Source organism: Sapajus apella, unplaced genomic scaffold (assembly GCF_009761245.1).
Source record: "Sapajus apella isolate SASKATOON/1434 unplaced genomic scaffold, GSC_monkey_1.0 scaffold17, whole genome shotgun sequence".
NCBI lineage: Eukaryota > Metazoa > Chordata > Mammalia > Primates > Cebidae > Sapajus > Sapajus apella.
In genome coordinates this window covers 9,686,345-9,703,652 of record NW_022436957.1, presented here as the reverse complement: position 1 = coordinate 9,703,652, position 17,308 = coordinate 9,686,345, and the positions used below count along the sequence as shown (strand labels likewise).

The following is a 17,308-nucleotide window of genomic DNA, read 5'->3' as shown; positions in this document are numbered from 1 at the left end:
CCTCCCAAAGTGTTAGGATTACAGGCATGAGTCACTGCATCTGGCCCCTCAGTCAAATTTTAAAAATAAGTTGGAAATATGATTTTATTGATAGTTTAAAATCAAATTATTAGAAGACTATAATGTGGAGTAGGTTACGCCTCTTTTTTCCTCATTATAAAAGTAATTCTTTCTCATTATAGACGTCCGGGAAAACACAGCATGGTATAAAAATAAAACTAACAATTCCATTAATCTCACATTCCAGAAACAAACTCTGTTAATATTTTGGTATAAGTGAATATATGGATATATTAGTTAGGGTTGGGTCACTGTTATAACAAATAAGCCCCCAAATACAGAATGGCTTAAACATAATAGCAGTTTATTTCTGGATCACAAACATGTCCAAGTCATTTCCAAATTGTCAGTGTGTGGAGGAAGACAGAGGCAAAGTCATTCAGTGACTTAGGCTGGTAGGACAATTTCAACTTCAACCCATGGCTTCCAAATGCACCCTAGGGGTCAACGTCTCATTCCTGCTGGGAGAAAAGGAAAGCATGTAGAAGTGATATGTTGAAGGTTTTAGGGATAAGCTTAGAAGTGGTGGACCTCAATTCTGATCTCTTTCGCTACAACTCAACCATGTAGCCCCATTTAACTGGTAAGGAGTTAAGGGAAAATGCAGTCTGGCTGTGTGGCCAGATAGAAAAAAAAGTTGACAAAGTAAGTATCTACCATAGTGTATTTCTTTGTATTTTTCCATACACACACACACACACACACACACACACACACACGTATACAGTAACACAACTAGGATTATGTTGTATATTCAGCTTAAAAAAAAAAATCTCTGAGCATTTTCCTACATAATTCTTTGCAAACAAGGCTACATGATATCCGATCATACAGATCAGGGTTTCTCAACCTCGGCACTATTGACATCTGGGGCCAGATCATTCTTTGTTGGGGGGAGGGGAGCTGTCCTCTGCACTGTAGAACATTGAGCTGCATCCCTGGCCTCCACCCACTGGATGCCAGTAAGCCCCCCAACCTCTTCCGAGTTGTGACAGCAAAACTCTCTCCAGACACTGCTAAATGTCTCCTGGGGGGCAAAATCGCTCCCAGTCAAGAACCCCTGAACTAGGTCGACCGTCGTTTATATAACAAATTCCCTTCTGTTGAGCAACTGTTGCTTTTTTTTTTTTTTTTTGGTTTTGTTTTGTTGTTTTGTTTGCTATTACATCTCACTCTAATAAACCTCCTTTCACATTAATTTTGACCAAAACAGTTGTTATTTACTTAGGAGAGAGTCCCAGAAGAGGGATTATTAGGTCAGAGGCTGTGAATATTTTTAAGTCTCGGAAGCACAGCGGAACAGCTTTCCAGAAAGGCTCAACCAATTGACTCACCCACCTGCAGTGTAGTCTTGCTTTAATTTTTAAAGATTTCGGTTACTTGAGAAAAATGGCTTATTATTTTAAGATAGCATTTCTTAGAATAATAGTGAAATAAAATATGTTAGCCATCATCTGCATCATCTTTAGTAGCCTTCGCTAATTTCCCAAATGCTGTTTTTATTTTCCTTAAAGGTTTTAGGGACAATTGCTTGTTGAAATCAATCCATGACACTTCCAACGTGAGGAAAAATTTCTATTAAAATGTGGCTTTCCTCTGACTTTGTATACACAATTGTTAGAACTCAGTTTTTATCACAGCATCCATTGTGACTAGCTCCAATATTTGGACAGCTGTTCTTTCTTTTCTTTGGTTTAAAAAAAACAAAACAAAACTAAGACTTCTAGGGAATGACAGAAAGTAGACCAAAGAGTTTACTTTCATCTCAGTACACAAAACCTTAGAGTTCTTGGTTCCAGAGAGGCTCGTTAAGGTCATGTGTTGCCAAAATACTATTTTAGATGGTCATGCCCGAGTTTCTTCCCGTTGTTTTCACGGTCTCCTAGGAACCCCTAAAGATGTAGGAACTGACCAAACTCATCCTTCCCTCAACTAGGACTTAGCATGAATTCCTCATTGCCCCCACCATGTCCACCTTTGTCTTTCTGTCCCTTAGAAGCAGCCTCAGTTGCTGTTGGGTTCCTGCATACACTTGCCCTCAGGAATGGCGCAAATAGATTACTTTCTCTTAACAGGAGGACAACAAGTTAAACCTACGAGCTCCCTGCTGTTTTATTAGTGCATGAAGATTGGTTAGGAATGGCTATTCCCGTGGAATTGTGAAAATGAGCCACTGATCTGCCTAGTGCAAATTTCTGTCCTTTCATGTAAAATATTATTAGGCTTTCTAGAGCTCTGCCTTGATAAAATCTTTCCTCATCCAATAAATTTCAATAGATGAAATGTTTGCTCCTCCACCCTTTCTCAGTCCTAAAGCCTCTCTTTTGGCTTAAACGTCCCTTAAGTGTACTATCTATTGTCACTGTTTATGTAACCCTCTGTTCAAGTAACATGATGTATTTTCAGAACAATAAAAGAACACAACAAAAAAATATCAGGGGGGAATATGAGGCTCAGAAATGTCAGAGAAAGCGTTAAAGTCCTACAAAAATTGCAAGGGTCTCATGACTCTTCTAATACCGTTGGAGACGGGAAAATTCTTCTCTAAGGAGACAGAAGGAATTTAAGCCCTGGACACTGTTAAACCATTTAATTCACTTAAAGGCTCAAGTGCGAGGCCTGAGCAGCGGGAGAAATGGTTGACGGGAGGGAGTCTGCAGTCTCCAAGAGCCTTCCAGGGGTGGGCTTCCAGGGATCAAGAGGGTTGATTTCGGACACCACCAAATCCGATATTTTAGATTGGAGGGTGCTACCTGTGTCTAAGTCATTCGTCACTGACAAGTTACTTATGTCAATGTTTCGCAACCTTGGATGCACATTGGAATCACCTGGGGAACTTTTAAAGCACGGATGCCTGGGTCCCACCCGCACAGGCCATAATGAAATCCGGTTTCCAGAAGATCCCCAACTGAATATCTCCTCTGCAGCCAGGCAAGTTTGAGACCCACTGAATTAAGTAACGACCCGTATCTGAACAAAAGGAACCGAGACTGTGGATTGAGGCAACGCCGCTGAGTACTAAGTGTCCTTAGGCCAGTGTCGCGGGCCTCAGTTTCTTTATCTATACAATGGGTGTGGCTAAGCTATCAAAGCTTCCCCACCCCCAACCTCCCCCGGCCATAATAGTTTTCATCTGGGATGCCTCCGCTATCCTAGAAGCCCACTCCCCTCTCTCCCCATCCCCCTCGCTGGCTTTTCCGGTTTCCGCGCCCCGCGGCGCTCTCCCGAGGGTCCCAGAGGAAGCCGCGAGCTTTGCCTGCAGCCTCCGCGCGCCCGCTGCCCCCAATCGGGCCCTCGCTCCGGGCGCACAAAGCCCCCGGCGCTGACGTCAGGGCCCCTCTCCGCGCGGCCGGCCCCCAGTGCAGGCGGAGCCGCGTCGCGCTCCCACCCCGGCCGGGAGCTAGCAGCCAGCGGCCAGCCCCACGCAGTGCAGCGCAGCCCACAGGAGCCTGGCCCGCGCACGTGCCCGCCAGACCTGCAAACTTGTGCCACCGGCTCTGCCCGTCCCCGGGGAGCCCGAACGCCCGCAGTCCGCACCCCTCCCGCCCGTCTCCAGCCATGGGTAAGCGAGCGCGCTGGCACCTCGCCACGACCGCAGCCTCGCGCCCCCGCCCCGGGAGGGCGCGCCCCGCCGGGGGTCCCGCCCCAACCCCGCTCAGGTGGCGCCTCCTCGGCCACCTCCGCGACGAAGCCGAGACGCGGGAGGTGGGTGGGGAAGCGGAGACTGGAGGTGGGAGGAGCGCGGCGTAGGTGTCCGGAACGCCCAGGTGCGCCTCCCTGCCGTATTCTAGGGGGCTTCCCCGCTCGGGCGGCGCCCAGGCTGCGCCCCCGCACGTGCAGCTCGCCGGAGCCTAAGAGCTGGCTCCCCCGGAGGAGTTGCAGAGAGAACAGACGGCGCGTCCCAGGATCGTACTTTATTTTTAAGGGGCCGGTAGAGAGTAGCTTCTTGCCTGTTTCCCGGGACCCTCTCCCTTTCGCCCGAGCTTGAGTCCAGTCCTGCCCCGCCCCGCTGTGGTTCTGTTCTCCGTTAGCCCGCGCGAAAAAAACACCCGGTTCCCCAAGCCTGGGGTCTTCCGGGAGCTCGTTTCGAAACCATGACCCTTGAAACCAGGAAAGTGGCAGGAGAGAAGGACAGGTTGGGACGGGGGCTGAGTCTTCTTTGTCCCTTATTCCAACTATCAAAATGCGGCCCGGGCGCAGGTGGAGACGGTGTGCTGAGCGGGCTCCAATGCAACGGGGGAAGGACGAGCAACGGCAAAAGCCTCAGCTCCGGAGGGTGGAAATCTCAAATATCCAACCTGGCCCGGGGCTGGTGTTAGGCGGCTATAGGATTCTTTTTTCGCTTCTTAACACCCTGAAATGCTGTCGTCAGCAACATGTCGTTAAATGGGGACTCTGTTGGGAGGAAAACTCGTCAAGAGTGCTGTGGAAATCAACCTCATTCCGCAGCACTCCTGGAAACGTGTGACAGCTGTGCTTGGGAAAGGGTTTTTCTCTCCCTGCTCCGTTATCCTTCTCTAGTGACAGACTCCAGCCACAAGCGCCACAAGCCACAGACTACGAAGAGCATTCCTAATGAGGACGTCAGTGGGTTTCACCATTGCGGGTTAATGGTGAGGGCTTGGGAATTCCTTGCCCACCCCTACCCTCCCCGTAATCATTTATCCCCCTCTTTTCACACTATCTCTGCTATTAATTGTGTTGGGGGGCAGTGGGTGGGGAGCAATAATTTTGTACTGATTAAAATTTTGGTGAGGAGTAAGGAGTAAAGAGGGCACTTCTTTGCATTTCAAAGGAAGCTCGAAAAATTTTCCAGTTTACATGTTTAACAAATTTACTAGTTGACCAAAATATGAAATGAGGTAAGGCCCACCAAATCCAACAGGAAATTTTCTTACTAAAAAGTTAGTCAAGAACTAGCGTGGGATCCTTCTAGAAAGGGTAGAATTGAGTGGCCTGTAACTCCTCCGGTTCCTAGTTAATGCCCCCTCTGTGAGCAGTCACACCATTCAACCTCCCTTTTAAATGAGGGTCATCCGCAAACATCAGAGGATACTGCTACTCAGCCCTTGATCACTTTGGCGATAATTTCCACCAAAGATGTTGCAGTTACGAACAAGTGTAGTATTGAGGAAAGCATCAGCTACTCTTTCTGAAATCGCTATTTATTTATTTGAATTTAACACTAGGTGTTTGGATTTGTACGTGAAATTTGAGTGTGGAATTTTCACACGGGCACCTTCTTCAGAATAGCTTTCACAGTACTTTGGACCGATTTAGGGGTAGGGGTGGGCTTCATTTTTAAATAGGTGTGGAGGTTAGGTGCAGTTCTCATGAGGCAAAGGTCCGAGCCACAGACCTGTTCTTAAGGAAGTATTTTGTGTTTTGGACAATTGTTGGCTTCACACTTCAATTGCCAATTTATGTAAATTTGTGCATACTTCACTGGTTCTGGCAGTATCCTTGGTTTTGGTTTTAGTTTTTACATTAAAAAGAAAGTTCCCTTCACGTAAAAAAGGAAACATACTGATTTCCTTTGGTAGATTCTTAATAAATACACCACAGGGCCATGAACTGGTTTTATTTTTCCAGATGTATTTAATTACTGTACATACCCTTATGAATGTTTTAATTGAAACGATTTAATATTGGGAAAATTCTGACCATTGGCCCATTAAGTCAGGACTTTGGTTCTTAATACAATTAGTTCCTTAACCTGGGATAAGTTAATTTACTGGTAAAATAAATGAGGTTTGGAGAAATAAAAGTCCCTTCAGACTCAAATTTTGAGGTATTTACAATCTTTAAGCTAAAAAATAATGAGTAATGATGGTATGTATAATTTTACTTTTCATTACATCTTGAAAGAAAACATGGGTTTTTAATTGTTAAGCCAGTTTTTTATAGCCTTAAGATTTAATTCACATATCATATGATTCACACATTTAAGTATACAAATCAGTGGTTTCTAGTATATTCAGAGTTGTGCACTACTTATGTCTAATGTTAGAACACTGTCATCAACCCCAAAAAGAAATCTTATACCCATTTAGCAGTCACTCCTCGTTCTCTTCTCCCCTCAGCCCCTGACAACCACTAACCTACTTTCTGTCTCTATGGATTTGCCTCTTCTGGAGGGTTCAGGTAAATAAAATGACCCAACTGATGTTTGAAGTGTGTTTTACTCTAGTAACTTTGGTGGTTTCACACAATGAGATGTTGCTGTATTGTTTGTTTCCACTACGCTACCTAAATGAGTGTGTTGAAACTAAACATTTCTCTGGCTGAAGGGTTCCATGTTTGGCTGCACATATTGTGAAGGTGAGTGAGCATGCACGCACACACAATACACACACACCCTTCAGTGTTAACTCCGGTTTTATCTGATAGAAACTTGCATTGCCCAACAGAATTTTGATTCTGTTACTTTGTTCATAGTCCTGAAGACATAACAACTAAGTGAATTCCATGTAATAACCTCTTATAAGGCATTTGTGAAATATCCATCCTGCTTTAATATGGCTTATGCATCCAGAGAGAAATGCTGATTTTCTTTAAATCTTTCCCTATAATTTATTTAATTTTATTTATTTATCTTTTGGAGACAGGGTCTCACTTGGTCCATGCTGTACTGCAGTGGCCTGATATAATAACTCACTGTAGACTGGAACTCCTGGGCTCAAGTGATCGTCCCACCTCAGCCTCCCAAGTAGCTGGTACTATAGGCGTGTGTCACCATGCCCGACTAAGCTTAAAAAAATTTATTTTTGTGGAGGTGGGGTCTTGCTATGGTGCACAAGCTCGTCTCAAACTCCTGGCTCCAAGCGATCCTCCCTCCTCTGCTTCCCAAAGTGCTGGGATTATAGGCGTGAGCCACTGTGAGTGGCCAGTTGCCTATAATTTTAAATGGAAACTGTATACGAAATGATGAGATAAAATATTGAAATAATTGTTCTGACCCATTTTGTGGTAAGGAAGCTTTTTTTGTGTGGTAAAGAAGTTTTTATAAGGGTTGTGTATTTAAATGTCAATCTCAGTAGCATTTTAAAAATTTGTCGTTGAGTTAAAATTGAGCAGTTCTATTTAATGTGTATACAGATCATCTGGTGATCTTGTTTAAAAAAGCAGTGTCGGATTCAGTGGATCTGGGTGGGGTCTGAGTTTCTGCATTTCTGACAAGCTCCCAGGGGGTGCTCATGCTCCTAGTTCCCAGAGCCAGGAAGCAAAGAAGGCTGGCAAGCCAGAGAGGCCCTGGTTGGTGTCTGCCCCAGCTTGCCCACTAGCTTGCTGTGTGACCTTGGGTAAATAGTTTTCTCTTCTTAATTTTAGTTTACTATAAAAAAAATTGATGAAATTATTTCTTTGGTCTTTGCAGGTCAACCAGTATGTAAAAAAAAAAAAAAAAAAAAAGAGAGTAGTGTTATGCTTGAAAAACATGAGAAAACAGCTCCCTGATTGTGTAAACACTACTTGATTACATGAAGCCAGCATCAGAGGTGTCACCTGTAGTTGTGTTAAAATGCTGGCATCTTCAATATGCATGCTTCCAGCATGATTGGCTCTTCTCCAAGGGAACTGGTGGAGGAAACGATAATGTTCTCCCTCTTTAACACTTCCCGCTTTGGCTTCTCCTGACCTCTTCTCCTTAAATCCCTTTCTTCCCCGACAGAGCCACTCTCAGAGGCTGCACTCAGACAGAAGCACACGAAAGACCTATACATACAGTCCTTCGTTCTGGAAGCTTGCTCAGGATTTCAGATGTAGTGGGAGATACAAAAGAAATCGTATCCTAATGAATAAATGGGCAGGAAGTGATCCCAGAATATGCTAGCTTACCTCCCTCTGAGTCTAAAGATCTAGTAAGGAGCCCACCCTTGGATCTTGGAGAGAACTACCTTTCAACATCGGGACACAGACTGACATTTTGAGCAGACCTCATAGTCCAATGCCACGGAGTAGTGTTTGTGACAAACAAGAAGTCTTTAATCCCTCATTATATTTTTGCTCTACCAAAAGCTGTTGACCGAACCACTTAGCTTCTCCAAGGGCTTTTTAGAGAAAAGCCTTACGTGCTACATCCAGGACCAACCAGCTGGATGATTTATTGAAAAATGCCAAAGGAGTGAATCATTAAAAGTGCCACATATGAATCTTAAACATTTTGTTTAAACATCAATTTGCTGATATTTTGTTGCAGAGTCAAGGCCTTTGCTTTGAATGCAAAGACCTGGTTGGAGTTCCATGAAGTCTTTCTTACATAAATCACAGCCAAAATTCATTGGCTTCTGATTTTCAGTTTCAGATTCTTACATTAAAGTAGAGTGAAAACTTAAAGGCATTGGGAGCCAATCTGTCGGCAGAATCCCTTTATATCACCTACCCCACTCCCCTTAAACCTTTAAATTTGCCCATACTTATTTTTGCAACTATTTTCTCAAGTGACTCATTTTTGTTAAGGCTCTCCAAAATAACCTGGTTTTCAAAGAAAGGAAAAACTCTTTCTCTTGGCACTCATACTTCATTAGTTTATGTAATATTAAGTTTCATAATTCTAGTAACAAGTACAACTGGCATAAACAGTTTGGAAACAAACACCACTGACTCTTCTTTTTTTTTTTTTTTTTGAGACGGTGTTTCGCTCTTGTTGCCCAGGCTGGAGTGCAATGGCACGATCTCGGCTCACCGCAGCCTCCGCCTCCTGGGTTCAGGCAATTCTCCTGCCTCAGCCTCCTGAGTCGCTGGGATTACAGACACGCGCCACCATGCCCAGCTAATTTTTTGTATTTTTAGTAGAGACGGGGTTTCACCATGTTGACCAGGATGGTCTCGATCTCTTGACCTCATGATCCACCCACCTCGGCCTCCCAAAGTGCTGGGATTACAGGCGTGAGCCACCGCGCCCGGCCTGACTCTTCTTAAGTACACTACTGGTGGGAGCAGTACATACATATATTAGAAAAGAGCCTAGAACCCAAGTTCTGGACAGTAATCAGTGTGGTTTAGAAAAAGAATGGAGGATACGGGGTAAATGGGTGGGGTCCCTTAAGTAAACATTGGTAAGAGAACATCTGGTATCTTTTTGAGCCATCATCATCCATTTAATAATTTTAACATGATGGCTGGCTTATTAGTGTTTCTAATATGTCTCTTTCTGTTCAAGCACCAAATTTGTCAAGAGCAGAGGTTTTAGAAATTGTTATATACCAGTGTTCATTGGAATGATTAACATATTGTAGGTGTTCCACAAATATTTGTTTAAAAAAATGAGGATTCTATCATAAGCATTTTATTAAGGTCTATCAACATTAAAATGATGGATTTCAAGGTATTTAAAATAACATGTATTGCAAACTCTATGGTAAACTATGCTAAATTAAATAGGGGAAATGACATAAATTATTGTTCTTTAATAATATTAATACTTTTATCACAGAATAACAATTTCAGAGCTTGAAGTTGATTTAGAAGTAGTTCAGTTGCTGCCAGGCATACACAGACACAGAAACAATCGAAAGAGTACTTTGGATGCTCTTTCATTACTTTTTTTTGCCTCAAGCTTTTTTTCTTCTCATGCAATAAAATAGTTTTCTTTCTCTGGTGAAAGTACTTCTGGTCAGGTTTTTGAAGTTCTGGAAATATTGGGGTGGAAGGCTTTGTTTCACTGAAACTCTTTATTGCCCTGAGGATTAAAAGGTAATGGCAGCTTTGTATGTCCATCCTCACTGTGTGTATTAGGGTTAAACGAGTACCTACCACAATATCATACAGCTAGCATGTGCCCGTCTCTAAGCCTTTGAATTCCTGTCACATGCTTATCACCATGGGGCTCTCAGGGGAATATTGGACAGCTGCTCACTCAGCAAGCATTCACAGAGTCCTGTTCAGATGAGCCAAGTACTGTGCTAAGTCTTGAAGCAAAAAATAAACAAGACTCTGTTCTCAAACAACCACAGTTATTTCTGAAAGGCAGATACACAGCTATAATAAAAGCACAAGATCCTGTAGGAAAAAGAATATCTGAGGAAAAAGGGGTGGTGGTATTTCAGAGAGGGATTCCCTAAGGAGGCAGTTACTTTTGATCTGAGGGTCATGAACAGTGAGCACGATGGTGGGGGTCAGGGTGTCCAGGTGTCTAGGAGAGGATGTTCCAGGCCCTGGATACAATGTAAAAGCGGGAGCCATGGCAGAAGCTGCTGTGTGGGCATGTTGAGGAGTTGGGAATGGCCTCAATGTGGGGGAGTGCGGAGAGCTGAGGCCAGGCCAGATTGTAAAGTACCAGGAAATAACTTAGTCATTATCTGGTCGGTCACAGAGAATCAGGAATAATTTTAAGCAGGCACATGGCAGCTGGAGGGAAATGACAGTCTCCCCAAGGGGATAAAAGAAACCCACTGAGAGAATCATTTGTGTCTAACTGTAAAATTCCAGATAAAAATTTAGAAGGAATTCTGAGAAAGATGAAACCTTGCGGCTTATATGAAGTTTCCAGTGGAGACTTAGATTTGCGGAGTGTTGAAAAGGGTGGAAGGGATTAGGATAACCCATGAAAGACAGGGTAGGAGTGAGCGAGGTTTATTGGAAGAATTCTGAAGAAACTGGCCTGGCCATAGCAGAGAGTAGATATGGGAGAGAGTAGGAAATACAATTTGACTAGGTGACTGAAAGCCAGATGGGAGTAATGAATTTTAGTTGATTACAAATGGACACATATAAATGAATCTTGTAAAAATGTTTTAAATCTTGTTCATTGTCTCATCCCTCTTGAAAGAGAGAAGAAAGGGAAGTATGAGCTTTCTGGGAAGGAAAGATATCGGGGTGATCTTTGGTGTGACTCCAGAGGGGTTGAGGATTGGAACAGAACCAGCTTTCATGTCTGTTTACTCGATTATTAATTTTAAAAGTGGCATTTTAAAAAAATTTTTTCTTTTTTTGAGACAGAGTCTCGTTCTGTCACCCAGGCTGAAGTACAATAGTGCAATCTGAGCTCACTGCAACCTCGGCCTCCTGAATTGAAGCGATTCTCCTGTCTCAGTGTCCCGAATAACTGGGATTACAGGTGCACACCATAATGCCTGGCTAATTTTTTGTATTTTTAATAGAGATGGGATTTCACCATGTGGGCCAGGCTGGTCTCAAGCTCCTGATGTCAGGTGATCTGCTCGCCTCGGCCTCCCAAAGTGCTGAGGTAATAGGTGTAAGCCACTATGCCTGGCCATTTTTTTTCTTAAATATTTGCAAGAATATTTAAGTGAAGCCAGTTGGGTCTGGAGTTTTCTTTGTAGAAATGCTTGAGTTATGAGTGTTTCTTTAGCAGATGAATATTCAGACTTTCTCTTTGTTTCAGTTTTGGTTAATTGTGTTTTTCAAGGGCTTTGTCCATTTTATCTAAGTTATTTGTTGGCATAAAGCTCATAATATTTTGTATTATCAGTTTAATCCTGTTATCTATAGGATCTGTAGTGATGTTCCCTTGTTCATTACTAGTGATGTAGGTAATAGGTATTTTCATTATTTTTCTTCATCTTTCTAAAATTTATTTTAATAGCTTGATACTTAGATGTAATAATTATAACTGATAGATAAGTTGACCACTTAATGAAAAAGGCATACATTTTCTAGTAATCAAAAATAAAATTTAAATATCTAAAAGTAAGAATTGCTTACTTGGTTAGAAAAAGAAAAATCTGCCAAAAGAAAAAGTATTTAAACTTGATCTTTGGAATTTTACTCTTAATGGCTATATATAATTCAATATATTTGAACTTGGTGTAACAAGATTTATTATAAACAGTCTTGGATTAGAGTAGATCTTGAGTTGAGCTTAGTATTTGCTTGGGTATTTATTTGTTTCGTTTTCGTAGGATTGTTAAATTATATTTTTTTCTTTGGACCAACTGGAGATAGATACTAAAATAAAAGAAGTCCTTTTTTCTTTCCTTTTAAGTATTCTTTTAGAGCAGAGTTTCTCAACCTCAGCACTATTTTGGGCTGGATGATTCTTTACTGGTGGAGTATGAGGGGTATCCTGTGCATGAGTGTTTTGCAGCATCTGTGCTCTCTACATACTACATGTTGTAATGGTCCCTTAGTTGTAACAACCATAAATGTCTTCAGACATTGCCATATAACCCAGGGAGGGAGGAGGGAGCACCATATTGGGAACCACTGCTTAAAGAGTAAGAGGGATTGAAAACCTTTTGTGTTTCACAGTATCATAAAATCTGAGGAGTAGCATCAGTGAGAACTTGGTTGAGCACATCTGCAGAATAGGATTTCTGGTTTAAAAGGGTTTTCCTTCCAAAAGGAATGCTTGATTTTTCTAGCTGAAGGAAGTTTTATTTTTTTAATTTTTTTTTTCAGTCTTTTTCTTACATCATCGGAGAATCTGGAGATATAGTGGGGAGCCTTGCAGACTACCTAAGTCATTCTTCTTTGGGGTAAAATGGTGTCTAAACCATCTTGATAATGAGACCAACCTCCTGGGGAAATAGAGTGCCTGGCTTTGCTTGGTAACTTGTTCTAATGGTTAGTGCACTTTGTCTCTGAAAGGACTGATTCTATGAAGATCCTTTTGCTTACTAAAATAGTGTTCATCACATTTTGTTCTCCTCATTAAGTGGGAAGACATGAAGGATCTAGTCATATCCTTAGTTACCTTGATGGCCTTTCCAAATTTAGAATTCATCTTCTTAGCTGTAATCAAATCTACCCAGATTAAGCCCTTAAAGGCAACCTTCCTGCATGTTCCGTCCTTAGTCCATGTCTTCATTGTGTTTGTTCATGTGTTTGAGAGTTGCAGGAGTTGCAAGAGAAAGGACTGATTTCCCCCTTGTTTAGAAATCCATTTCCTATGGCCATTGATCTCTGCCATTCCTATATCCCTGCCCCAACAACCTAGACTCCTCCCTGCAAATGAAGACCATAAGTCAGTGTTTTCTGAGACATCTGACCACACTTACAAAATAGTTCCAGTGTAAAAAGAGCAAGACCATTGGAAGCGAGGGGCGGAAGGAGCCTAGAAAACCTGCTATATTGTATGTGCATTTGGTCACTGTTTTAGATTTGGAAATGTTTCACAATGTCTTCCTGAAAAGAATGTTTAAATGGTGGATTATAAGATGGGCGCTTAAATTCAGGCATCTGTTCCTTCACACAACAGGCAAAGAATGGAGATGTAATTAGCAATGTAAGTCACACTCTTAAGATAACTTGATTTGATGCAGCACTTTATATTTTCCTTTTTTTTTTTTTTTTCTGTCATTTGGCATATTCTGACAGTTTCCATGGTAAGTAAAAAAGAATTTGGGACATTAAAGGGATGAATTTCCATTTCATGAATGATTACCATTTTGCAAAGCCACTGTACTGGTTTACCAAAACCTGTTTTGAGCTCTATTATATAAAGTCACAAATATTTTTAGATGTTTTGTAAGAAGCACAAATATTATAAAATCATTAAAAATTGTTGTTGAAGTATATATATATACACGAAAGTGGCCAAATCATAAGTGTACAGCTTGATAAGTTTTTATAAATGTAACCAGCAGTTAGATTAATAAGCAGAGCATTACCAGTCCCTTAGAAGCCTCCTCAAGCTGCCTTACAGATATACCCGATCAAGGCTAATCACCCCTAATTTCTGTCAGCAGAGCTTTGCACTTTATATAAATGGAATAATACTGTATGAACTCATGTGTCTGGCATGTCTTGCTCAACATTTGATAACATTATTTTGAACCAGGAGGATGTTTTCTGTCTGGAAAAGAGCTCGGCTTCTAAATCATTATGGTTAAAAGCATTTATTAAATGCCTTCGCGTGTCGAACCATATGAGAAAGTACACAAATCACGGGTTCCTACCCTCTATTTTAAGTGGAAAGCATTGACACAGCAGCTGTGAGAAGGACTTTGACAATCCTTGATGATAGGTGAGATAGATACATGAAAAACATGTACACAGCTGGAAAGATTACAAAAATCAAGTGTCTCCATTAACCCCTCAGAAATGGAAAGTACATTTTGAGGAGTTGTGAATGAAGGCAAAGCTATAGGTGTTGCATATCTATTCAGGATTTGATCAATGTGAATGCTTGCTAGCTTCAGGACATAAGGATGTAATAGATGTTGAGGCGTACCTCCTCCCAATGAGTTTCCTGTAGAAGGTTAAAGTTTAGGAATTGTTTGAATTAACAGTAAGTGAATCTTTGGCTAGTGGATATTCCAAATGGAGTAGAGATGTGGACAAAGGCTCAAAGGCCTGGGACGATTTCTGGTTTTCATCCTAAAAATGGAACTACATAAGAAATTGTGTTTGCCAGTTGACTTTTCTTCCTGTTTGTTTGGACTTAGACAATAATACTTTACGTACATTCCTTCAGTGAGGAACTTTGTCATCCTGTTAACCAGAGTAAATGATGCAGTCAGCAAAATTGAATGCTTTGTCGCTATACCGAACTAGCTTTAAATCATATGGTGTTACCACTGCTTCTCAAGTGGTGGTATCAATTTATACTCCCACCAGGAATGAATGAACATTCTGGCTTCTCTGTATCTTTACCAGCATTTAATATGGTCACATTGTTTAATTTTTCAAATATCTGATAGGTATGAAGTGGTATTTCATTGTTTTTTTATGTTGAATTTCTCTAGAGAGGTTGAAAGTTTTGTGTAGGTTATTGGCCATTTGGATTTTCTCTTCTATTTACATCCTTATTTGTGTTTGTCTTGATTTGTAGTAGTTCTTTATGCCTTCTGTATACTAAGCCTTAGTTAAAATGTGTTTTCAGTATCATCTTTCTCTCTATGGCTTACCTTTCAACTTTGTTGAACACATCTTTTGTTGTACTGTATCTTTTTTATTATAATAAAGTCCTAATTACCAATCTTTTCCTTTAATTTGTATAACCTGTGCTTTTTATCTTTGCCTTGTTTTAAAATTGTTTCTATCCCTGAAGTCATGAAAATGTTCTTCTAATCCTAAGTATTTACTAAAAGAAAGTTTTTCTAAAATCACACTTTTCACTTTTCAGTCTTTATCCCATTGGGATTCTATTTTTTGGTATAGTTTTAGATAGAAAGCTATTTTTTTTTTTTTTTTTTTTTTTAGACGGAGTTTCGCTCTTGTTACCCAGGCTGGAGTGCAATGGTGTGATCTAGGCTCGCCGCAACCTCTGCCTCCTGGGTTCAGGCAATTCTCCTGCCTCAGCCTCCCGAGTAGCTGGGATTACAGGCACACTCCACCATACCTAGCTGATTTTTTGTATTTTTAGTAGAGACGGGGTTTCACCATGTTGACCAGGATGGTCTCAATCTCTTGACCTTGTGATCCACCTGCCTCAGCCTCCCAAAGTGCTGGGATTACAGGCGTTAGCCACCGCGCCCGGCCAGAAAGCTATTTTTAAAAATTGTTTATTTCCTATACAGAAATACCATGCGCTTAATAAATAATTCACTCTTTCCCCACCATAATATCTATATCTGTACTTCCCTACTATAGGTTTGAGTACATCTATGGATTTCATTCTGTTCCTTGGTCTGTTTTGCCAACTCTGTGCTATTATTACACAGTCTTAATTACTGTAGATTTAGAATAAGCCTTGCTATCTCTTAGGAGAAATTTTCTCCTTTTGCTCTTTTTTAAGTGTGTGACCTCTTCTTGATCCTTTACTTCTGGAATCAGATTTTCATGTTCCACAAACATCCCTGTCAGGATTTTGAGTGGGGTTGCAGTGAATCTGTAGAATAATTTCACGACAGTCAATGTGTTTACTATATTAAATCTTTCATTTGTGTATATGGTATATCTCTTCATATGTTTAGATTTTCTTTTGTACCCTACGATAATGTTTTTGAACACCTTTAAAAATTTTATTTCAAGGTCCCTCATAGTTTTTGTGGCTATTTTTAGAGGTAAGATGTAAGGTAATCCCAGTGCTTTGGGAGACCAAGGCAGGAGGATCACTTGGGGCCAGGAGTTTGAGCAACATAGCAACACCCCATCTCTATAGAAAAAAAAAAAAAAGCCAGACGTGGTGGTGCTCACATGTAGTTCCAGCTACTTGGGAAGCAGAGGTGGGAGGATTGCTTGAGCTGAGGACTCTGAAGTTACAGTGAACTATGAACATGCCACTGCACTCCAGCCTCGGTGACAGAATGACACTCTGTTTCTAAAAAATAAAAACAAGTAAAGCAATTAGGGTTAAATCCAATTCCATGCAATGCCATGGTTCCCTTCCATAGACCTGTGACTTCTGAAAGTCCAGCTGGATGGACAAACTTGTTCAGATTTGTGAAGCGTAGAAACTGTGAAGGGAAGCGGATTTTGAGTTATCACATACCAGCCTGGTCATAAGAGCTGTATGTGGTAGCTTCATGACTGTCCCAGAACCTGCTGAGTAGCAAATGTATAAGATGCATCATGAACTTATGCATCCTTTGAATAGAATTTCATCTCTTCCTGGAAGAGAACACAATCCACCACCACTGAGGGAAAACTCAGTTTCTAAGCTGAATTTTAGCTGCTTACTTGTGCTATATTTTCCAACTAGTCGTATTTTCATGAAATATATTGATTTCATTGTCATATTGATGCAGAATGAGAAGTCAAGTCTGTTCTTCTGTTATTCCAAGAAGAAAATCTGTTTGCCAATGAAATACAAAGCTAGTGGGTAACATACCAAAATTAATTTTGCTCGCCTTATATTTTCTCCAAGAGCAGGGAGCCCATGAGTCCTGGAAGCCACATGTTGAATGTTAAAACTTCCAAACAGTGATACAGTTTACCATATAATGAAGAAGGGACCTCATCAAAGTGCATAGGAGTCCTGGAGATGGGATCCTGTTGTTTAGATATTTATGCAGAATATAAGAAAAGAGGAAGTAGAGTTTGAGTTAGATATGCAGAATATCCTTCCATTGAAGGTGGTTGTGGCCGGGCATGGTGACTCACTCCTAATCCCAGAACTTTGAGAGGCTTAGGTGGGAGGGTCACTTGAGCCTAGCAGTTTGAGACCAGCCTAGGAAACATGGTGAGACCCCATCTCTATTAAACTAAATTAAAAAAAACAAAAAACCTCGCTGCTGGTACGCACCTGTAGTCCCAGTTACTCAGGAGGCGGAGGTGAGAGGATTGCTTGAGCCTAGTAGGTCAAGGCTGCAGTGGCTATGATTGTGCCACTGTGCTCCAGCCTAGGTGACAGAGTGAGACCTTGTCTCAAAAAAAAAAAAAAAAAAAAAAAAAAAAAAAAAAA

The 17,308-nt window shown here is 41.3% G+C and overlaps 1 protein-coding gene across 3 annotated transcripts in view; it reads left to right on the top strand.

Moving 5' to 3' along the window:
- The first annotated feature begins 3,311 nt into the window (after positions 1-3,311).
- Positions 3,312-17,308, top strand: part of GPM6B (glycoprotein M6B) — a 162,114-nt gene continuing 148,117 nt past the window's right edge. For 2 of the 3 annotated variants that reach the window (XM_032285925.1, XM_032285927.1), the window contains exon 1: positions 3,312-3,622. In XM_032285925.1, coding sequence (XP_032141816.1) covers positions 3,619-3,622 — 4 coding nt within the window. In that variant the 5' untranslated portion in view covers positions 3,312-3,618. The remainder of the gene's footprint in view (positions 3,623-17,308) is intronic. The other variant, XM_032285922.1, reaches the window with a different exon arrangement.